Source organism: Aptenodytes forsteri, unplaced genomic scaffold (assembly GCF_000699145.1).
Source record: "Aptenodytes forsteri isolate BGI_AS27 unplaced genomic scaffold, ASM69914v1 Scaffold2, whole genome shotgun sequence".
NCBI lineage: Eukaryota > Metazoa > Chordata > Aves > Sphenisciformes > Spheniscidae > Aptenodytes > Aptenodytes forsteri.
Window position 1 is genome coordinate 9,141,463 of NW_008795695.1, and position 22,497 is coordinate 9,163,959.

Here is a 22,497-nt window from a genome sequence, read left to right on the forward strand (position 1 = left end):
GTGTATCAACGTTGAGGTTTTCGTGGTAAGCTGGGAGAGGATTTAACAGCATGCTACTAGCACTATCTAACCTCAGTTGTTTTATCCCAACATGGCTGTGGTTTGGTCTTCAAACAAGCCGAAAGATAAGCAAATATCTGATGTGACCCCTCTTGCATCGTGTATATTTTATGAAAGCAAACAGCACTGTGTAATGTTGTGATTCATACCTCACTGCTGAATACTCAACAGTGATCACTTCACCAGAACAGGTGTTGCAAGTGCTTTTATTCCTCCCCAAAACGAACAACAAATATGAACAACAGTGAGAGAATCCCACACAGAGATTGCTGGGGGCAGAGAGGGAGCCTCTGCTCTCCCTACAGCCAAAATAGTGTCCAGAGGATCCTGTACTGCTTTTGCTCCAGTTCTTACAGGCAGGCAACCAGACAAAAGACAGGTAAAGGTTACATAGTGGTAGACCTAGGAGATTCCTGTTCCCTGTTTAACAGGGGCACCCTATCTTCCTTGTCACTAGCACCCCAGAGTTACATTTCCATAATTGTTCATCTGGTTTCTTCTTAAAATAATGCATGGACTACACAAACAGGAGAATCTTATTTCAGAGAAGCATCTCATTGCAAAGGCATCCTGGAAAGAGCAGAAAAAGGCAAAAAAAATCATTCACGTCATTAGTAGAATCACACAAGTCAAAAACTAAAAACAATTGTGCATAGTTCTCAGCTCCCTTGAGACCTGACATTTAAATCTCATCTATATTTCCTGCAAGTCTTACAACAGCTTCTTAAAAATACGCTTGTCTGCAGCTAAATGATGAAGCACCAAATCCAAGCCATACACACCAAGAATCTTAAACCAGCTATCAGTTAGTATTTGCTGTTCTAAATAATTTCAAATTAAGAAAAGAAAATTTGAGTAAGAGACACACTGAGCCAAGGTTACTAATACGACTTTTAAAAACTTGCATTTAGGCCTCAAAACATCTGGAGGAGAACTATACGGCAGAAATAAAACACCATTTTGTTTTGAGATGGACTTTCAGGACCCTAAGGTCCTGAAATGCCACTGAAACCCACTGTACAGGTCATATTTCTCTTTTACATATTATAAGATTTTAAATTATGTGCAGTTTAAGGAGGACACTGTTACAGTGCCAGCACTTTTCCCTTAAAAGCTTATCCTGACTAAATGAAATTTGTAACCCAGAAAGGATTTGCCAAAGAAAGGCTCTTTAAGATTTAAATAATAAAAATGTTGAGCAATCCTTAAGTCTGTTCTTAAGTCACAAAATTGGACAGGTTAAGCAGACACAGGAGACTTGTACATTTGAATAAGTACAATTGTCTAGATAAAAGGGTAGAGACCACCAATTTCCAAACTGTGACCCTATCACCTGCTAACGTGTGGGCTCTGCACTGTATTTTTGGTCCTTTGGAAACAACTGCAGACCTGTGCCAGTTCCTCCTTTTGTTTTAACTTTCTCAAATTTATTGCAGCACCACAGTATTAGTCTGTTTTTCTGGGAAGCTATATTATCATTTCCTTTCATTCTGCCATGAATAATTCGATTTGTTAGTCGGAGTTCTCTCTCAAGTTAATCCTCTGCAAAATCAGAAACAAGCTATTTTACTGCTCTTGTTCAGCGTGCTCCTCAAGCACTATACTAGTCCAACCCCACGGACATCTTCCAGAAATTAGCTGTGATGAACTACCTCTGTTGTGAGCTGCGTTACTGAAAAATATAATGGCATGCGCACATTTTCGGGTGCTTTGGATAGAGTTTAGCACACAAATTATCCATTCAGGAAGTAGAAATCGCCTCCTGTGCCCGCTTTGTGGCTTACGGGCATATAATGCACCTTTTGTGGTTCTGGAGCTGGAAGACAGTGAGCAGCAAAACATACATTGGTGAGGCTACCATCTGGCAGCTTCTGAATATAAAAACATAGAAAGAAATGGCAATTCTGTGCAAGAACTAAGATAATTCGTCCCAATGTCCAGTCTCTGACAGCAGCCAGGACAGATGCTCAAGGGAAAAGTGTAAAACACAGAACAAGCATGATGGTCTCGTTCCAGTTTGCATCCAGACCATCGGCTCTGTCCTTGTCTTGACCCTTTTGGAAACCATTTCTCCTTTGGGCTTCCAGGACATCTTGCGGCAATAAGCTCAATAAACCAATTACGCACTACTGTGAAAAACTTTTCCCTTTTGTTTTTTGCTTTATAATCCCACTAGGCACCCCCTACTGCTTGTGTTTTGAGAAAGAATATTTAATCTTTCCCTATCTGCCTTCCCCATACTATTCAGGATTTTATGGTCTCCTATCATAACCCTTTCCTATCCCATTTGTCTGTTTTCCAAAACTTATGAAAATTGGCATGTTTAAACTTACTCTCTGCAGGGATCACTTCAGTTTCTGCTTTTCTCTTTACCTTTGCTAGTTTTGCTGTATTCAAGAAGTGATAATCAGAGGCGTGTGTTATATTATTTACATTATATTGCATTATATTATACTGTACTATGCTATATTATTCCTATCTAAAAGGAGGCATACTCATGAGTTATAGAGAGGCCGAAAAATGCTCTGTTCATTCCCTGTCCCTTTGTCAGTAATCTCTAATAGACTATTTGCCTTTTTGACTGCTGCTGAGCACTGAACCAGTATTTTCATATACCACAACCCAACAGTCACAAGGTGATACCAGTATCCTGAAGGCAGTCAAATCCCCAATTTAAATACCCCATTGACTTCAAAGAGTCTCAACAGAAGAACAAATGTGCAGTGGGGTGAGTCCATTCCTGAAGAAAGGGCTGAAATGTGGCCTGCGCATCTCTTAGCTCCTATTCAAATAGCTCGTGTTAGAAGGTAAGTGGAAGAACGGCTCTTCTGCACAGAACTGAATTTAACCCCAAATAGTTCGAACAGCCAGCCAGTTCTAGTTGGCATGAATTCAGCAAGAAGGACTCTGATTCGTTTATTTAACCTTAAAAGGTCAGAAACAGTGCACAATAGCAGATACAAATGCTTTTTGCTTATTCTGACTATAAACAAACTGTTCTAGGAAAGGAGGAACCACTCCCTACCTCCACTTTTTTGTTCCTGATGGCTTTCTGCATGGCTCTTGAACACAGAAATTATACTGCAGAGCATGGACATATATTGTCTGGGAGGGGCACTAAGATGAACTAATTCAATCAATAAAATATTTCAATCTGAGTTCAGTTGTATGCATTGTGATAGGGAGATGAACATTTGGAAGCGGACCCTAAAATAATCTTAAAATTACATGTATTTAATGATAAAAAATATATTTTAGCTATTAAAACATGTTAAGAATTATTAAAGCAAGTAAAAAATATGCATTTGTAGAATTTCTAAGCTTTAAAATATGTACAAATTAGAGCAACTGACTTAAAAAACAACTTCTAATGACTGCCTCAAATTAAAGAAGTCTTGATCTTGGTTGGAACTTCAATGTGCTTTCAAATATAACTAATCAATTAATCACAGCCCAAGTTACAGGTTTTATTTAAAAGGCTGTTTAAAAACATACCCCATCATCTGGCACCTGCAGAAAGCTACATAGCAAACTCTTATACTGCGTTACACAAAAGCCGCCCATCATTTCTGCAGAATGCTTCTGCTGTGAAAAAGTGCATCACATACTCAGAAGTGATCATTCGTGTGAAAACTAAGACTAATGCTTCCGAAACCCTCATGATTATTGCATACACTCTTCTCTTTCCTATATGCCTCATAGTCACATCCATATCTTCCTCAGTATGGAGAACCAGCCTGTGCTCCTGGGCCACTCGTTTTCAGCACAGTGATTTCATTTCCTTCCTTCCTTCCTTGCTTCTCCCTTCTCCCTCCCTCCCTCCCCTCCCTCCTTCCTCCCCTCCTTCTCCCTCCCCCCCCTCCTTCCTTCCCTCCTTCCTTCTCCCCTTTCCCCCCCCTCCCTCCCTCCTTCTCCCCTCTCCCTCCCCCCCCCCCTGCCCTCCTCCCCTCCCCCCCCTCCCTCCCTCCTTCTCCCCTCTCCCTCCCCCCCCCCCTGCCCTCCTCCCCTCCCCCCCCTCCCTCCCCCCCCCCCTGCCCTCCTCCCCTCCCCCCCCTCCCTCCCTCCCCCCCCTCCTTCCTTCCCTCCTTCCTCCTTCCTGCCTTCTCCCTTCTCCCTCCCCCCCCTCCCTCCCCCCCCCCCTGCCCTCCTCCCCTCCCCCCCCTCCCTCCCCCCCCCCCTGCCCTCCTCCCCTCCCCCCCCTCCCTCCCCCCCCCCCTGCCCTCCTCCCCTCCCCCCCCTCCCTCCCCCCCCCCCTGCCCTCCTCCCCTCCCCCCCCTCCCTCCCTCCTTCTCCCCTCTCCCTCCCCCCCCCCCTGCCCTCCTCCCCTCCCCCCCCTCCCTCCCTCCCTCTCCCTTCTCCCTCCCCCCCCTCCTTCCTTCCTTCTCCCTCCCCCCCCCCCTGCCCTCCTCCCCTCCCCCCCCTCCCTCCCTCCCCCCCCTCCCTCCCTCCCCCCCTTCCTTCCTTCCTTCCTCCCTTCCTTCCTTCCTCCCTTCCTTCCTTCCTTCCTCCCTTCCTCCCTTCCTCCCTTCCTCCCTTCCTCCCTTCCTCCCTTCCTCCCTTCCTCCCTCCCTCCCTCCCTTCCTTCCTCCCTTCCTTCCTTCTTCCTTCCTTCCTTCTTCCTTCCTTCCTTCTTCCTTCCTTCCTTCTTCCTTCCTTCCTTCTCCCCTCTCCCTCCCCCCCCCCCTGCCCTCCTCCCCTCCCCCCCCTCCCTCCCCCCCCCCCTGCCCTCCTCCCCTCCCCCCCCTCCCTCCCTCCCCCCCCTCCTTCCTTCCCTCCTTCCTCCCTTCCTCCCTCCCTTCCTTCCTTCCTTCCTTCCTTCTGTCCTCCCATCCTCCCATCCTCCCATCTCTGACACACTAGGGTGCACCTTTCAGCACTGCCAGGTCCATTGGCACAAGGCTGTTCCCCAGTTGTTATCTAGAGATGGACCCAGACTACCAAATCCAGGCTGACTTGAAACACTCCAAAACCTTCAGGTTTTAGACCCAGAGCCCTTGTTTGGATCCATCGCTGCTGCGCCCTTCTGCTTCTGAAGGATGCTCCAGCACCTCCGTGGGTCTACGTGCTTCCTCACATCTTTTCATTGACCACGTGGCCCCGCACGTATTGCGCATGAAGTAAGAACTTTCTAAGTGATCTAAGGCAGAGCTATTCTGCTGGGTCTGGCATCACGCCCTCTCCTTCTGGTGAAAATGTTTGACTGGCACTTTTTTGTAAAAGACTGATCATTTCTCATGCACATCACTGAGTCCTCGGCTCCATGTGTCAACAGAGAGAAAAAGGAAGGGTTCTTTGTGCATTTATTGTTCTGCTGGTTGGTGACAAAAATAAAGCAAAACATTCCTGAATACTCTCACACAAGATTTACAAGAAGACAACAGTAACTGCCTGAGGATAATAATTAAACAAGGCCCACAAAACTTTTGGGGATAGAAGACTGTCGCAGCTTGTCTTTAATTTTGCTCATGATCTTGGATAGTTTTGTTAACTAATTGCACTATTGGCTTAGGAATCTCTGATGTGGCATTAATTTGGGAACTGTGGAAAAGTGACAATCATCAGAGCCACAGCAGATGTGGCTCAATAGCTCAAGTCACAGGCTGCAAAAATATGGTATTTCTTATTGAATTCTGCCCAATGAGAGTGGGAGCATATCCCTACACACAGGAGAGAGTGAGCCCTCCTTGCGGACAAACAAGAGAGAAAAAACACCAAGTAATACACCACACTAAAACCAGGCAGCAAAATTAACAAACCCCCATTTCCTATAGGTCTGCGTCTGCCATTCCCAGCAGCCGGTGCCCCCGCTGCGCAGGGGGAATGGCCCCGCTGGGTTTGAAGCAGCCTGGCTCTGTGCACCAGGCTTTGCGCTGGGGTGCAGGGGGAGCAGGTGGAGGCAGCATGGCTGCTGGAGGGTGGCACCTCCACACCCCCCGAGCCCCCAGCAGCTTTCCTAACACTTTGAGGAGCAGCCATAACCTCAGTTAGCACCTTCGCTCCCCTCTCCCAACCTGTGAGCTGACTCTGCCCACTTGCAGCCCACTGCATACCCCGCAAGCACCCCAAGAGGGGCCCCTATCAGCCTCCAAACACCTAATTTAGCTGATCAGGTCTCCGGTTGCAACCACACAAGCCTTATCTGGCCTCCCCTGGCCAACAGCCCCACAATGAGTGCAAAACCCACAATCCTTCATGGAGGGAAAATAACTTAATTCATTTCTGGTACAAAATAAAACAAACACAGCATTGTTTCAAAATAAGCTGTCATTTCTCCCTCATGGGATTACACTATGTTTTGAAGGGTGTGTTGACATTTAAAAGGAAATTGTATGTATATGCATTTGTATATATACTGTGCACACACCCCCATCTCACTATGAGCGCTGTTTCTCAGAGCATCATCCGTACGAATGGCAGCATTTTGTTTAACTGTAGCAAACCAAGCCACATAGGACAGTTTTCTTGCAGGAGATAGCCAGGATTTTAGTATTTCATTCATTGCCAGTGATATAGCCAAGATGCTACAGAATACCTCAGAGCTGCCCGCAGCCTTTTCTTGTTGCAGAGCTCAAAGCCTCCATTTGTGGAATCAAGCTTCTAGCTTGCATAGAAAAATCCTTCTTTGCTTCTGATTATTGTAAAGAAGATTTGAGTTTAGTACAGCTGGAAACCAGAAGGTGAGTAAGACAAAATCAAAAATCAGCACAGCTATTTCTCATGTAATCTTGGCATTTTCAGGCCAACCTTACGATGGCAGGGAGGGGCAGATGTCAGGCCCTTAGGCAACAGCAAAGGTGCTCTCTGAATAAGTTTTCAGCAATTTTGCCTTTTCTGGAAAGACCTCGAAGCAGTGCTAATTTTCCCTGGTCCAGCAGCCAGCAGGAGATGGCAGAAGAGAAGACCTTGACGGCAGAGGCCAGACCGGCGGTGCCTTGTCGCAAGAAGAAGGGAGAAGTCATCCCCGTGGTGTGCCAGGGAGCCGGCAGCAGCAGAAAGGAGCAAGGCAGCCATCCGCCACTAGAGCAGCATCCCACAGAAAGCCACATGCTCACTTGTCTCTTTTTTTTCTTTTTTGTTGAGAACACCATGGTACCACCAAGTCATTGCTGTCCTTCAGGTGGCTGGAAGAGGTTTCGTTTACTGCAGAGAACTGCTGCCCACAGGGCTTTGCATCAGTGCTGAGGGACCTCAGGCATCACGTTGGGATTTCAGATGCTTGGGAATCGCTAGGCCAGGGCATTAGTGACTTCTCCAGATGCCAGGCAGTAGGTTTGCAGCCAGTAACAACATGCTCATTTCCAGGACGGAGGGACACTTTGCACGTCTGATCTGTGCAGTCAAGCTGTTAGCGTGCTGCAGAATTAGCCATCGCCAACACCAGAGGTAAAAGGACCACGCAACGGGCATTTAATCATATACAAAACCAAAGTTAAAATGATTAAAAGATGGGAATCAGTTGTTACACTTTACATGCCACTAGGTTTTAAAATGCTGAGGAGCCCAGCAGTGGCATTTTTAAGAAGTGCTTGAGGCTGTCAGGGGCTCTGAGAGTTGCTACTCACCCGCTATTGTGTCCTCCGCTCCCTGGTATTGGGCTTTACTTGGCACTAGGAACATCCCAGCTCTGTGGACTTGAACCACGGTGTTAATGTGACATGCTATCTATCCTTTGTCTTGATGACCAAAAAGCACAGGGGCAGAGGTGGCAAGAGCAATAATACATTTGTACAATTGCATTAGGGGAAAGTTGATTTATTGCAAGGCAATCTTTGAGGGAGACATTATTCAGAAAGAAGACATCAGGAGAAATACACGTCTAAATACAAACGCAGATGAAATGCAATAGCCAGTTATCATTCAGAGGAGCTGAATCTTGCCAACAAGCAAAACCACAATAAATGGCTAATAAAAACGAATCTCTGTAAAGCATAAAAAAAATGTACTTTACCATTATGTTGTGGTTAATTCTCAGACAATACTGCAAAATAAGAGTGAAGTGTTACTTCCTGTCATTTAAAGGAAAAGAAACCCAAACACCAAGAATTCTTCAGGCTAAGGAATGCAGACATACATCATGTCTGTGAGAATCATAAAAAGATCAAATGTAATATTTTCTTTCAGTGCAGACAACTGCTTTGAGATTTTCCATTCAGGCAGCCTTGAAAACCGCCTCCAGCATTTGCCAATTACTACTGACAAATACCATTTGGTAGTGAGTGATGTTTTAAGTGAAATAAAACAGTGAAGAAAACTGAACATGATGAAAGGATTTTTTTTCTCCCTCTGAAGTGACTGTAAGTTATATATTCGCAAGGTAGGGTTTACGCTTCCTGCCAGTGACAAATTCCATGTGATGTTGAGCGTGGAGGTGAAGTTTGTTTGACAGTAATAGGAGAGGAAGACAAAACTCGTTTTCATGTTCTTTTAAGCAGTCAGATATTTTCTAGCTATAAACAAAGGAGGAGTTGCTAGTACCTCTGTTCCACATCATTCTTCATAATATAAGTGCACTAATGGAGAGAATGATTCTCTAATACTGAAGTGGTCAGAGTGCAAAGAGGGCGTACAGTGGAGCTTTCTGTCAGCAGCACTTGATTTACATATAAGCTGCAACCTGCAACCAGTAACAACCAGCGTATATTTTTTTAAATATTTATCAGTCATGGAGAGCTTCGAGACAGGTAAAAATAGCTCACGCTATATGACTGGAAGAGGTGTTTAAAGAATGATTTAAATAACCGACTATTAGTCCTCTTTTGACCTTTTCTCCTTTTAAAGACAGGATTGTGGTCCATTTAGCTCTACATTTACCACCTAAGATTGTCTCAGGTCCTTGAATCACGGTATCTGCTCACCTCACCGTCTCTAACTCTACACCCCACCAGAGGCAGGCAGGTGTCTAGGAGGAAGGACGCATGGTGCAGAGACCCCAAAGCCCAAACCCTCAGAGGTATCCCTGTCCCGATCTCTGCCTGGCCTGGGCTCGCACAGCATCACAACCGTGTTGCCTGTTGCCCCTGGGACACCAAGTTACCAGAAACTTGCCTCTTCCTCCCAAGGGGAGTAGCATCTTTTTCTAACTAGTACAACACTGAGTAGCTGCAGCAGCTGTTTTCTGAATTCTCCAAGTAATGCTCACATTTTCCCCCCTACTTGACGTTCAACAGTTGCATCTTGTCATTGACTTAGATTCAAATCTTACTTTCATCTTGAACCTGTGAGGAAGGCAGGGGGGAAACTCCAGAGAATGTGGGTACATTAAGAACATTTTTCATGCTGTCTCATTTTGCAATGGTCTGGGGTTTCTTTGTTTAACAATTCTCTGCACGTTTTCTTTAACAAAAAAATTTTATTTTGAAATTAGGAATGCTTAACCCATTGTTTTTCCAGTGCTGCTTCTTTCTTTTTTTAAGGTGAGGGGTGTGTTTATCCTCATCAGGTGAGTCTCCCAAGAATTTTGAAAAATATGTTAATAAAAATAGTCAATGCTGTGATATGAATTTCCACCTACTTTTGATGTTACAGCTCAAAACTTCAGCAGGGATATTCCTTCAGACTCTGGGAAAGGACTCCTGCCTCAGGCTCCCTGGTTATTCTCAGGGAGGCATAAACCAAGGACTCACTTGCCAGCAAGTCCCACAGGCATGAACATGGTGGCTTTATTGTGCACGTGTGGCTTTATTTATAAGGCCCAGGTGGCCAGAGCATGTACAGGTGACATGTACCAGACTGTGCGCAGGTGCAGATCGATTGCCTGGCACACATACATTAAGACCAGCATGTGCAGGTCTCATTGGACATGAAAAGCCCTTGCTGCACTGCCTGACTGCATAGACGTGGCTGGTCAGGCACACTCCAGTCACTGCTGCGCCAAAGGAGGTCTCTGCCTTCTGGAAGTCCCAGAGTAAGAACCAAATTCTGCTTTTTCCACCTGAACAGCACTCCTTTCAGTAAAAAGTCAGGCATGTGGCAGCCTAACCATGGCACTTCAGCTGTGCCAGGTGCTGTTCCTCTATGGCTTTGCCTCTGTGCTTGCATTAGAGGAGATTAAGAGCTACCTCAAGAGTGAGTAGATTGAAATGGTGCAAACCCTGTGACTGTGGAACTTCCACCCACGCTGCAGGATGTTATCCCAGTCACGACTCAAGTGTAATGCACTTCAAGAGAGCCAAGGCCGGGGTATATGTCTGCTGACAGACTGAGCGGTACCATACCTGGCCACCCCTTACGCCGTCCAGCCACACTGCACAGAGGGAAATTTGAGCTCGCTCACTCGCTCTCTCCCCCCACACACACACACACACTCAGCTTTCCCCAAGTGCAAGAGTTCAACCTACACCCTGGTGCTTCCAGTGAAAAGGGTAGGTTGGAAGAGGAGTCACGCTCGCTGATCCTCCTACCAGGCTGTAGTAACTCCCCTGTAACTGCAATGCATTTTGTTCTTTTCTTGAAAAAAAAAAAAAAAGAAAATAAAGCTTGAACCCACATAAACCGACTTCTGTCAGCAAGCTTTGGACTACAACTATGCCTAATGAAGCCCTGAGGCCAGATATTAAAGGCAAGGTGTAACTCCATTCGAGCCACGTGGAATTAAATCAGCATAAAACATAAAACAGACGAACGGATTTTTCACAGTTTTTGCTGGAAGCAGCCAGGGACCAGGGACATGTTAAGTCTCATGAGGTTCAGACCAGACTGATCTGCTGTGCTCCTCAGGGCCTGTGCCAAGCATACGTGGTTCTCTATAAAGCTTGAACCCACATAAACCGACTTCTGTCAGCAAGCTTTGGACTACAACTATGCCTAATGAAGCCCTGAGGCCAGATATTAAAGGCAAGGTGTAACTCCATTCGAGCCACGTGGAATTAAATCAGCATAAAACAGACATGGGATGAACGGATTTTTCACAGTTTTTGCTGGAAGCAGCCAGGGACAGAGACAATGTTAAGTCTCATGAGGTTCAGACCAGACTGATCTGCTGTGCTCCTCAGGGCCTGTGCCAAGCATACGTGGTTCTCTACCTGTATCTAGAAAGGGAACGGCCATTCCCATAGGGAGGGACTTCTTTGGAGGAGTACAAGCACCCATCATTGCCATTGTCTCCAACATAGTTAAGCTCAAGGTTGGGTTCAAAATTTCTGACTTTTTATTGTGATTTTAGCCTGGATGCCTGAGAAAACAAATCTCTGTATATCTCAACATGCTACTCTCCCCTTCCACTCACATATTTTCTGAACACATTAGCTGATTTCTATCAAATGTGACATAAAAGAGCAGTCTCAAATGCCACATCTATGCTGTCTTTGTGAATGCTGTTGGCTGTATGCTCAAAGCCCAGCTCTCTGACCATCCATACCATCTTAGCCTTGGAACATATTCAAAGGGGTGATCATGAGAGCACCCCATTTGAAATGCTAGAGGAAATCTGGGGACTGCTCATTGCTTTCTGTTTCCTCCAATACACATTCTGGCACGTATGTGTGTGTATATATATATATACATACCTCACTAGACAGCTCCACACCCAAGAGCATCCCAGCCAGAGCAGCTCACATCCTCCAACTCCTATTCCATACAGCAGGGCAACTCCACCAGTGAGTGACAGTGGGAGGCATTACGTGTCTCTCCATGTCAGAGAGGCTAACTACACTGCCGTACCAGAAGCCTGACATGAGAGATTTCCCACCTGGCAACACTGAGGGATTCACACCCTTCTCCATCTGTGCATGACAGCAGGGAGCAGCAAGACACCCGGATGGACCAGCACAACCCAAAGGCTCCCTCTATCACTGCAGCTCTGGCACAAACAGCATTCTTTCTCCCCTGTCCTTCAGCCTAAGGCCCCTGGTCTAATACTGCAGAAAAAATGCCAAACCAGGGTTAGGCAGCCAAGTAAACCAAATAGCCCGGCTCCCATGAAGCTACGATAGCACTGGCTAGCCACAGCATGGCGCACACAGACACACACGTACATACTTGCCTGACGCAATACAATTTTCTAAGGGTTACTGTCCAAAATGTATGTTTACCCCTCTTACCTTGCCACCCCTTCCCAAGAAGGCACAGAAACGACCACCCTGGCCACCACACCATTTCTGACAGAACAGCAGGACTGTCCAGTTATCTACATGAACTTAGAGGCAGAGAAAAGCCAAACAGGAGTGTGTGCTCTTTATTAGTGTACAAAACATCCCCTCTCCAGTGGGACCACTCTGCCCCTCCTGTCCTAGCCCACCCTTCCCCTTCCACCTCCACAGCCCAGCCCACACTGCACTCCTAGCAGGCCTTTAGGAGTCTCCCATGACCTACACAGTGTTTTCCCACTCCTGAGCCAGGGTCTGGCTTGCCCAACATCTAAGTACATCAGAAACAGTTTGGAGCAGCATGAGTCATCTTGGGATGGCATGGTCCTTTCTGATCTCTCGCCAACATCCCCTGCAGGCCAGCCCACCCACACCAAAGCATCTCTGTCAATGCAAAGTTCATGTCATGGGAAGGATACAGAAATTCACTGGCACTTTCTTGCTGCAAAGAGGGCTGGCTTCTTACAGATAGAGATACAGGCTCTGGATGCTGGCCCAGGCAGCATGCTAACAGACAGGCATGGCACCAGCCTCATGCTGAGAATGTCCCTCTGTCCTCTCCATAGTCATCGTTGCCTGCCAAGGGTCAAAAGAGCCAAACTGCCACTGCCAGCTCCTTCCAGAGCAGCCTCAGCAGGAGGGAGCTACTAAAATAGCACATCCAGTGCCTGTTGGATGTATCTGCAAGGGATACAGTGCTCATCTAACAATTTCTCCAGCCCAACTCAGGCATCCTAGTGGAGAGGTAAAGCACGGGACACAGCTGGCCCTGCCAGACTTGGAAGAAGTACAGGTATATGTAAAGAGGAAAAACATTCTTACACTAGAAGTGCACTGCAAATACCTGCCTCCTGCCATGCACAGGGTGGTACTAGAGCACAATCTACTTCAGTGCTCTCAAGATTGGCATGTCGCAGTATGGTCCAGCACTGGAAGCAGAGGGAAAGAGCTAAGGAACAGGAGAGAGGGCTTCAGGAGAAAACAGTAGCTTTGCAAGCAGCAGGTGCCTCCACTCCTCCTCTTTTTAGCTGTAGAGCAACTGGGACAATCTGAAGGGGCTCTAAGGACATGCAGAGTAGACACACACTGGCTGTTTCAGAAGCCCCTGGGAAACTGAGCAAGGCAACAAACACACATCAAAAGTAACAAGCAGACAGAAGACACGAAAATGGGCAGTGAAAAAATGCACCGCAAAGGAAAGGGTCAAACATCAGCTTATTACTATGAGATACTAGAGAACTGTCACAAGGGAGAGTCCACAAAATCACCCTACACAGAGGAAACGTTTCAATCAGAGTTCAATCAGCCACATCAAAGGACATTATTGAAAGGGATCTGTGCAAAAGATGAATCTGGCCCCTAATCTCTGAAGAAAAAACACATGAGCAGACAGTTCTCCATTGCAACCCCACTAGCTAAACCATTAGGGTCAAGTTAACATAACAAAGATGATTTGAACCATTAGTTATGTCTCGGGTGACAGTTTCAGGGAAGAACGACATGATTCAACTTGAGAGAGGAGCAACTCCAACAAAGTTAAAATACAATCAAACTGAGAAAAGAGAAAATATTACAAAGCTTCTAGTTTCACTTGAAACCACCAGAGAGAAAACTACCTTTTCCACTATTTATCTAATACCAACCATGGTGTATCATTGACGACAACTCTTTTTACTACTAAAAATATAATACACTAAATAGGATTATAATGCATGTGGATTTACTGTAATTTCTTATTTCTCTAGTACAGTTGCATCATCTAGTGGACAACACAGAGATTGCATTAGTTTTGCACTGGTTTTACACAATTTACTTTGGGGTTCATTGAGTATCTTTGCTTTTCCACTGAATATAGCTCATTGCAGTGCTTTCTAAAACTTAATTCCGGAATTACAGATATCCACTAAAACATTCAGTGGAATGAACTGGAAACGTATTTTTTTCTTTCCACTCCAACCTGCAGCAGACTGATGCCACCTAACCTTTGTTAGATAGGGACAAAATCAAGTTCTTCTAGTTGAATTCAGCCATCAAGCTGCGATTTCCCTGCTTTTGTACTGAAATGATAAAAATAATGAATTTCACACGGTTCAGATCCAACTGCTGGTCCAAACTGAGGGAAAATTTGTAAGCCTTTTAACAACTTTAGTTCATATTTGTTGTGTAAAGAAACCCATAAAGTTCTGTTGGGACAATTTCCCTCTGTCCTAGAGTTCATTATCTTCACCACTGTAGTCATAGATGCACTGAGTGCCAACAAACACTTCAAATTACGACGAAGTGTGGCACTTTTAGAGAGGTATTCTTTACCTTCTAGGTGGGAAGGGGCTACATACCCTGGGCAACATCATTTTTAAAAGCTCTTTCTTTGGAAATATCATCTTTGAAATTTTTTCATAGCGTACCTAAAAGCTTTAATTATGAGGGTATGAGAGTTGATACTCCCTTATTTTGTCCTGAAACAGACAGGTCTAAAGGCACTTAGCAATGATGGATGATCTCCACACATTACAGCTGAAGAAAACTGTAAACTAGAAGCCACTCTCTGTAGAAGATCAAAGAAAATCCGTGCCATATTTACATAAATTGACACAGGAAAGATACTGTCATGAGGTTTCATGTTTATCATTTTTCAGTGACTTCAGACTGCACTAAATCAACTTCCCCTCAAAAAAAAAAAAAAATCAAGCTGTGCTATTTCTGTCTCACGCTCTTATCACAAGAAATAAAGCTTCTCTCATTACACCTACCTAAACCCAGTGTTTTCACTGCAGTCACAGAATGCATTCCTACTTTAGCACTCTCTGAGTAACACTGCACAAGCTGGAAGAGAATCTAGCTCACTGCCATGGTCTATACCAGGTTCATATTGCTAATGGTAAAAAGCTGGGGTTTATTCCTACTATTGCTGAGATTTGCAGATACGATCTGAAAGGAAATTTATACAGAGGGAAATAAAGTATGTCTTTCCACACTAAGATCACAGCTAAATCCCTTCTTAGTCTAACAGAGAGCCAGAGCCAAATGTTAACAGCACGTCACTAAAGCTAAGCGATTAAGATGTTTGCAGCTCAAAGGGGCTCTAGTTAAAGTAGAGGCTGAGAGTAAGCGTCTTCACTCTTTGAAAACTTGATTTAGCGTTCTGTAAGAAAGACAGCTGGAGAGCACTCCCAGTGCCGTTACTTCCTCAGTAGCTCTTAGCCCAGCTTAGGATGCCGTCTTGCACATAGTTTAGGTTTGATTCAAAAAAGAATTTAAGCTTCTGCTCAATCTCAGCTGGCAACTGAGCACCACACAGCCGCTCGCTCACTCTCCCTGCCCCCGGTGGGATGGGGGAGAGAATCGGAAGAGTAAAAGTGAGAAAACTCGTGGGTTGAGATGAGAATAGTTTAATAATTGAAATAAAATAAAATAAAATAGCAATAATAATAATTTTAAAAGTATATACAAAGCAAGTGACGCACGATGCAAATGCTCACCACCCACCAACCGATGCCCAGCCAGTCCCCGAGCAGCGGCCCCCCCAGCCAGCTTTCCCCAGTTTATGTACTGCGCATGACGTCACATGGTATGGAATGTCCCTGTGGCCAGTTTGGGTCAGCTGTCCTGGCTGTGCCCCCTCCCGGCTTCTTGTGCACCTCCAGCCTTCTCAGTCGGTAGAGCATGGGAAGCTGGAAAGGCCTTGACTTAGTGTAAGCACTGCTCAGTAACAGCTAAAACATCAGTGTGTTATCAACATTATTCTCATACTAAACCTAAAACACAGCACTGTACCAGCTACTAGGAAGAAAATTAACTCTATCCCAGCCAAAACCAGGGCACTAGGCATATATATACATAAATGCTGAATCATGACCTGTGTTACGCCGGTTTATTCCTGTTAAAAATCCATTGCTATTGATGTGTGTTACAAAAGCACTAGTTCCCATTCCATAGTTTATTCAGGCAGGATTTTGCCTTTGACGTTAAACACACATGGCTCTATTGAGAACACTTGCTACAGTGCTTAAGGTAAAGCTGGGGGCTTACTGCTGCGCTTACATGCAAGAGACAGACAAGAAGTTCATGCTGCCTACTCTCCTGCACTGCCAGATCCCCTTCCTACACTCCCTGGAGGGCCTGTAGGAGTTGCAGAAATAGAGCCCATATTCAAGCCACCTGGTATAAATGTGGTCTATAGTGCAATACTGAAGCAAATAAACTTCTGTCAAACTAGTATCCATCTTGCAAGACACATCATACAGAAGTTGTTCTTAAAATAGCCATCTCCAGAAAAAAAAGAAAAAAAAAAAAAACACCCAACCAAACATCTTTATCTTCTTTAACTCTGATACCATCTCATTATAAAATTATAAAATGAGAAACACATCTGTTCTTAGAGAATGAAAAAGTTTTTATTAAAAGAAAGTAAGAGGTCAAACAGTTCAACTGTAATCATCAAAATTGCAGGACATGTTCAAAGTGAGGATCCCTCTAGCCTAGTACCCTGTTTCCCACAGTGTCCACCAACACCTTAAGAGCAAGCACAGGTCGAGCGTATATAATACCTGCCATCAATACCCTCCCAACCTTCAAGTATTTTGAGATTGGGGACTACACAAGACCAAAGTTGTCTGGCTAGCTGGTAACTGCCAACGGCTCTGTCTTCCATGTGTATGTGCTCTGCACCCATGTCAACTTTTGTATCCACATTCCTTAGGAACACCAGTGGATTTCTTACCACATTCTGTTAGTTTTGAACCCGACTTCTTCAAGCTTCCTTTGAAAGCCCTTACTTCTCGGATTGTGAATGCCCGGACACCATCCACCCTCTTCATGTCATCCATGACTTCTGTAGACCTTTTGGCAGACCTAATCAAAATGAATGGGCAACAGTCACCGGGTCAGGGTCTCAGCCCTGCTTTCTCTGCTGTAGCCAGGTTCGGTGGTACAGAAGGACCCTTAACGTGAGCAGATGAGAATTGCCCTCAGCGAGATTAGTAGAGATTGCATTCCCAAATCCAGTCATCTCATCCCAGGCGGTACTTCAGAATGGGACCGACCAGAGTATAAAATATGGTGCCAAGTGACTTGCAGGGGTTAAAGCCACAGTTTAGGCAAATAGGAAATTAAGTTGGCCCAAAGGATGTAATAAATGCGCTTCTAGCTCCAGAGAGCACTTCCGTTCCTCTCCCAACCCATTCACCCTGCCCTCTGCTGTGAAATGTAAAGCAACCACACATTGTCAGCATCTCCAGATGAGCAATACAGAAAGCCTGAGAGCACAAGAGTCTCGGTGCACTACAGTAAACAAGGCAAAAAATAGCTTATTTTCAGAACTTCCTAATCCTAGGAAGAGGTTATGAAGATGGCACCTCAAAAGCAAGAACTTCTGTTTTTGGAAACTGAGTAACAGCAAACAGTTACACTTCTCAGTTCCCCCAGTCTTTTGAACCTAAACCAACATTTCCTTCTAGGTGAGGAAAGGTCCTTCTCAGAGCTCCACGTATCAAGACCGACGCAGGAAAAAAAAGCAGGGAAAACCCCTGGAATCCTCAAATTCAAGCAAGTTTACACAATAACATTCTTGTTCACAAGGTACCAAAGAAAGTCTGAAAGTGCAGTTGAGCTTGAATACTTCACAGTTTTCACTTGTTGCATTTTTTTCTTTAAATTATATCATTATCTAGAATGCCTATACTGCTGTATACAATTTCATTTATTTCAAAAATAGAGAAGTCTTGCAGAAAATGAACCGATATATTTACAAAAATAAACACTTTAAAAACACAGTTCTTAAAAAAATGCTAAAAATAGTAATGAAAAATTCTATGAAATGTGATTCCCCACAAAATGGAAAATAATCACAACCCAATCACAATTATAAATGAAGTTTACACAGCTTAAATAAGGGTCCTGCCCTGAAATGCCCTTTGAAGAAGTCTCTCTCTTCTCTAAACGACATAGGGAACTCAAGCTCCCTACTTAAGTAGAACTAATACTGAAAGGCAGCTCATGAGACTATCCCCTTGTAGACAGGATGGGAACATTTCTCAGTGTGATCACCAGAACTGAACGGAAACAGAATTAATTGCCTGGGTGGTCTTCCAAACAAGAAACAAGAGTTCAAAGTGATAAATCCTTTCAGTTCTCATTCCCAGCAGGAGGAGTCAGAACAAGAACTAGTGAGTTTGGAGGGAACTTTGAGAGTAAAGGAGGGAAGTTCACACTTCCTTACGTTCAAGAAACACTTGGGCTGAAACTGTAAAGGGAATGATTTGGAGCTGGTCACCATAGGGCTGGTCTGTGCTCTAATCCGCATCTATTACCCCAGCAATGAACAGGCACTGCATGAACTGCTAACTCTTGGGGACATGTACAGATCTCAGGGAAAAAGTAAAGGATCAGTACAGGGCAAATATAAGCGGCTCTGTGCTCTGCCTCTCTGTCAAGTGCACTCTGTCAATACACACTGAGGAGTATCTGCTTGACCCTATGATCCATGCTTTAGCCACACAGGCAGCTGTAAAGTCTAGGACTGCTGGAGCCCACAATCCTAGGGCTGCTCAAATTACCCCAGAAGCTGTTTTGCTCACAGCAGCGTGATTTGGATGAGATGTGATGAAAGCCACCTGTGCTCCCCCCTAGCATGTGGGCTAACCTTTTGCATTACTGAAGAAGGTCAGCAAAGAACAAAATAAGACTCTGGGTCCTGTGTGACCCTGTAAACAAAACTAGGCGTATTCTGATGACTTTTTACATTATTCTTTGCTGCTCAGGTCCATTAAAACAGTTGAGCAAGGCACATCCATGGCAAATGAGCTCAAATCAGCCGCAGCTATCACAGCTCCAGATGGGTCAAGTTGTTGCCATATTCAAGTCACAAAGAATCTCAGCTGATTTTTGTAGTATCTTCAGATCTTCCAAGCGCAGTGCTTCTACCAAAGCCAGTTGTTTTTTGAGGTTCTCTTTGTTCCTTTTCAACTGGGAAATCTGAAGTTTATACAAATGGGATGAAATTACTAAAAATTCAGATTATTTCATATAGGACATGAACATGAAATTTGTGTAAAGCTCCTCTGTGGTAGGGATTCCATGAACTATGTCAAAATACAGTATTTTTTTTAACTTTCCACAAGAGAAACTGTAACAGTAAAAGAAAAAAAGAAGGGGAAAAAAAAGGAAAAAAAAATCATCACATGGATAGGAAGCAGACCAAAAACAAGGAGGGGAAGGGAAGGGAAATGGTTACCTGATATCAGGCTCCTAAGTCCATACTATCCTCAAGATGTTGCTCAAGACCAGATTCACCTCATACTCTGTGCATATACGCATTTCCTTTGCAGAAGTGTGGTTTTAATAACCCTTTCCCATGATAGCTATCCAACTTGACATTAAGTACACATGTTGTTTGCCAAAATTCAGAAAGGAAGGAGAGATTGTTTTTCTAAGAGTACAGACCTCCCTCACGGGAGACTGGCTGACATGGGTAGCTCGTTGGGCTTGACTGGCTTTAATGAACACAGCCTTCACTTTCTGCAACAAGGCACTCATGGCAGGTCTGCAACATCTAATGTGCCCACCTCATACAAGCCTGCATTTTCTTTTAAGAAGTAACCTCAACAAACACATTGATACTGTAGGCAGAGCAAGGTTAAACACCTTTCACTTGTTTACAAGGCTTCGTATAAGCTTTGTAACATGGTTCCTTTCTTTGCTGCAGCCACAAATTCTGCTGAGTAATTTAGTGCTGTCAGTCACCCTGGAAACAAATCCTATACCACCCCAGTGTAGTCAATTCCCTCCGTTACTCTGTTCTCACCCCAGAAAATTACACTGCTGGTACATTTATGCTAGGAGAGAAAGGAATCTGGGCTACCTTGTTCTTCCAGTCAAATTACCTGAAGAAGGACATGCTGTGTCTCCTCCATTAAAAAATGGCATATTTTTGCTGTTATATTCAAAGTCTGCTGTTCGTTTCTGGCTGAAATTACATCACCAAGCAGCGTTCTCCTCCAGCAAGTACTAAAACAAAAATGTTTGAACAACACACAGTCATTTGCTGTATTCCCCAACTGAATGATAAACTTATGGTTATGCTAAGAATAACATCGCTGGCATAAGGCAAGTAGGGTCAGCATACATGAAAAAGGCACACAGCATTCAGATATGAGACCGATCAGGCAAGCAAAAGAGAAGAGAGATTTAATGGTCTGGACCAGCAGTTCCAATCCCCCACCCCTACCCTTTCAGCCAAAGCCACGGTCTGCACTTAGACCAATGCTTCCAGTCTTTACTGTTCTGCCATGCTGCCACCAACTTCAGCAGCACCGGTGAGGAGTAAAAGCTATTCACTCAGAACTTATTAGCATGGCTTCTGCTAAACTTCACCTCACATACTGACACATTTCATGGGCTTGAAACCAGTACCACGGAGATTTATTTTTCATTCTTATCAACTTATTCCTCTCAGCAACAAATCTTTGAAGCATAAACAGCTTCAAACAAGACAAGACTTTTTTTTTAATTATTATTTACTATTACAAGCAAAGCCCAGGTAACCATTTTCTATTAATGCTTTTTAAGGTAAATTTGCCATTTGGAACAAATGATCAAAACTATGCTGACAGCCACTGGAAATGAATTTCAGCGATTTATTTGGTCCTAGAATTTCAGAAGCAGCCTGTGGAACACATGCTTCAAAGAAATCAAGCAAGGTCAATAGCATCTAAAAGTCCTATCAAACCAACAGGAAAAAGGTCTGGAGTCTGAACCTTAAAGTAATATCTCATTCTTGAAATAGAAAGGGAAAACAATGGGGTGTTTCTAGTGTTTAACACAAGAAAGTAAAAGACCAAGGCAGCAAACAGGCAATGACTTTGCATTATATGGTGTTCTTTGCCTTTCCTCTTTTCACTTCTCACCTGCAGGCAATGAGATAGACACAGGAAATCCAAATTGTCCCAGTGTCTCACGCACAGCCAGCAAAGAGCAAATAAAGGAAAATGTCACATGCACATTGTCTAAACATTCAAAAAGTACTGAAACTTACAATTCATCTGCTCCAAGACTTAACAACTTGAGGGCTGTGAGGAGTCTCCAAGATGGTCCATCCCACCCAAAGGTCAGATTTCTAAAAAGTCAGAAAGTATAGGTGATCTTTTACAGCATGATAGCTTTCTTCCTGACAAGTGTCAACAAGGGAAGACCTGCTCCTCGGAACTAGAGGACTCCTTGACTCCCCTTACTCTGCTGCTATCCACAGCTAGGAGACAGCCTGGGCCTTGAAACATATCTCAAGCTTTGCTATTGCTGTTTACCACTTCTACCTTCTCTCACAAACAGCAAGCAAATCAGTTTGTTAAATAAAACAAATATTTTATGCTGGATTTTGATACTAGAAGCAAATTTGACTCCCAGAAAAACTGAAAAGAAAGCTCACATAGAAACAAAAAACTCCAGATACCTACTCTAAGAAATCATGATCCTTTAGAATGGAAATTTTTGCATTTCTCTGCTTGTCCAGTGGTGGAAAATATTTGAGGAGAGTATCTGCATAAAAACACATTTTAGATATTTAAATAAATGGTAGGCAGAAGAAACAACAATCCTCAATTCTGAAATGACATTTCAACCATATTTTTCAGGTAGCTACAGGACAAAGACCAAAACCTGCTACATTTTGGTGAACTTTAACATAATCAAAAATGTATCTACTTCTCAAAAGCTACCGGTAATCTCCAGGATTGTATCCTTATAATGGAAATCCTGACTCAAACTGAAGTTATGAACCACTCTCAGCAACTTCAGTTTGTGGGGATCAGGACTTAAATCCTGAAGTCAATGGTACAATCTAAGACATCTGGTTGGAAGCTCTGCATACATGCTGGTAAGAATTGCAATTTTACAAAAGCAAAGATTCCAAAGAACACTTTCAATTTTAAAACTCCAATCCTTATATTCTATGCAGTTCAAAGTGGTATCAAACTCTATTCCACTTCTTGGAGATACACATAAATATCTTGATGGCACTAAAAAAAAATCATAATGCTTTAATATGCATTGTGCATATGTCCTGGTTTCGGCAGGGATAGAGTTAATTTCCTTCCTAGTAGCTGGTACAGAGCTGTGTTTTGGATTTAGGGTGAGAACAATGTTGATAACACACTGATGTTTTAGTTGTTGCTAGGCAGTGTTTACACTAGTCAAGGACTTTTCAGCTTCCCATGCTCTACTGACTGAGAAGGCTGGAGGTGCACAAGAAGCTGGGAGGGGGCACAGCCAGGACAGCTGACCCAAACTGGCCAAAGGGATATTCCATACCATGTAACGTCACGCTCAGTATATAAAGCTGGGGGAAGAAGAAGGAAGGGGG

The 22,497-nt window shown here is 44.1% G+C and overlaps 1 protein-coding gene across 3 annotated transcripts in view; it reads right to left on the bottom strand.

The window, feature by feature from the left end:
• Positions 1 to 395: 395 nt before the first annotated feature.
• The window catches only part of SETD4 (SET domain containing 4), a 28,037-nt gene continuing 5,935 nt past the window's right edge, over positions 396 to 22,497 (bottom strand). The window contains exons 7-10 of one of the 3 annotated variants that reach the window (XM_009282970.1): positions 21,593 to 21,674; positions 21,175 to 21,255; positions 20,024 to 20,147; positions 396 to 630 (exon numbers count right to left, since the gene is read on the bottom strand). In XM_009282970.1, coding sequence (XP_009281245.1) covers positions 514 to 630; positions 20,024 to 20,147; positions 21,175 to 21,255; positions 21,593 to 21,674 — 404 coding nt within the window. In that variant the 3' untranslated portion in view covers positions 396 to 513. Of the gene's footprint in view, positions 631 to 16,526; positions 16,995 to 17,935; positions 19,116 to 20,023; positions 20,148 to 21,174; positions 21,256 to 21,592; positions 21,675 to 22,497 lie in introns of those variants that run through there. The other 2 variants (XM_009282971.2, XM_009282969.2) reach the window with 2 other exon arrangements.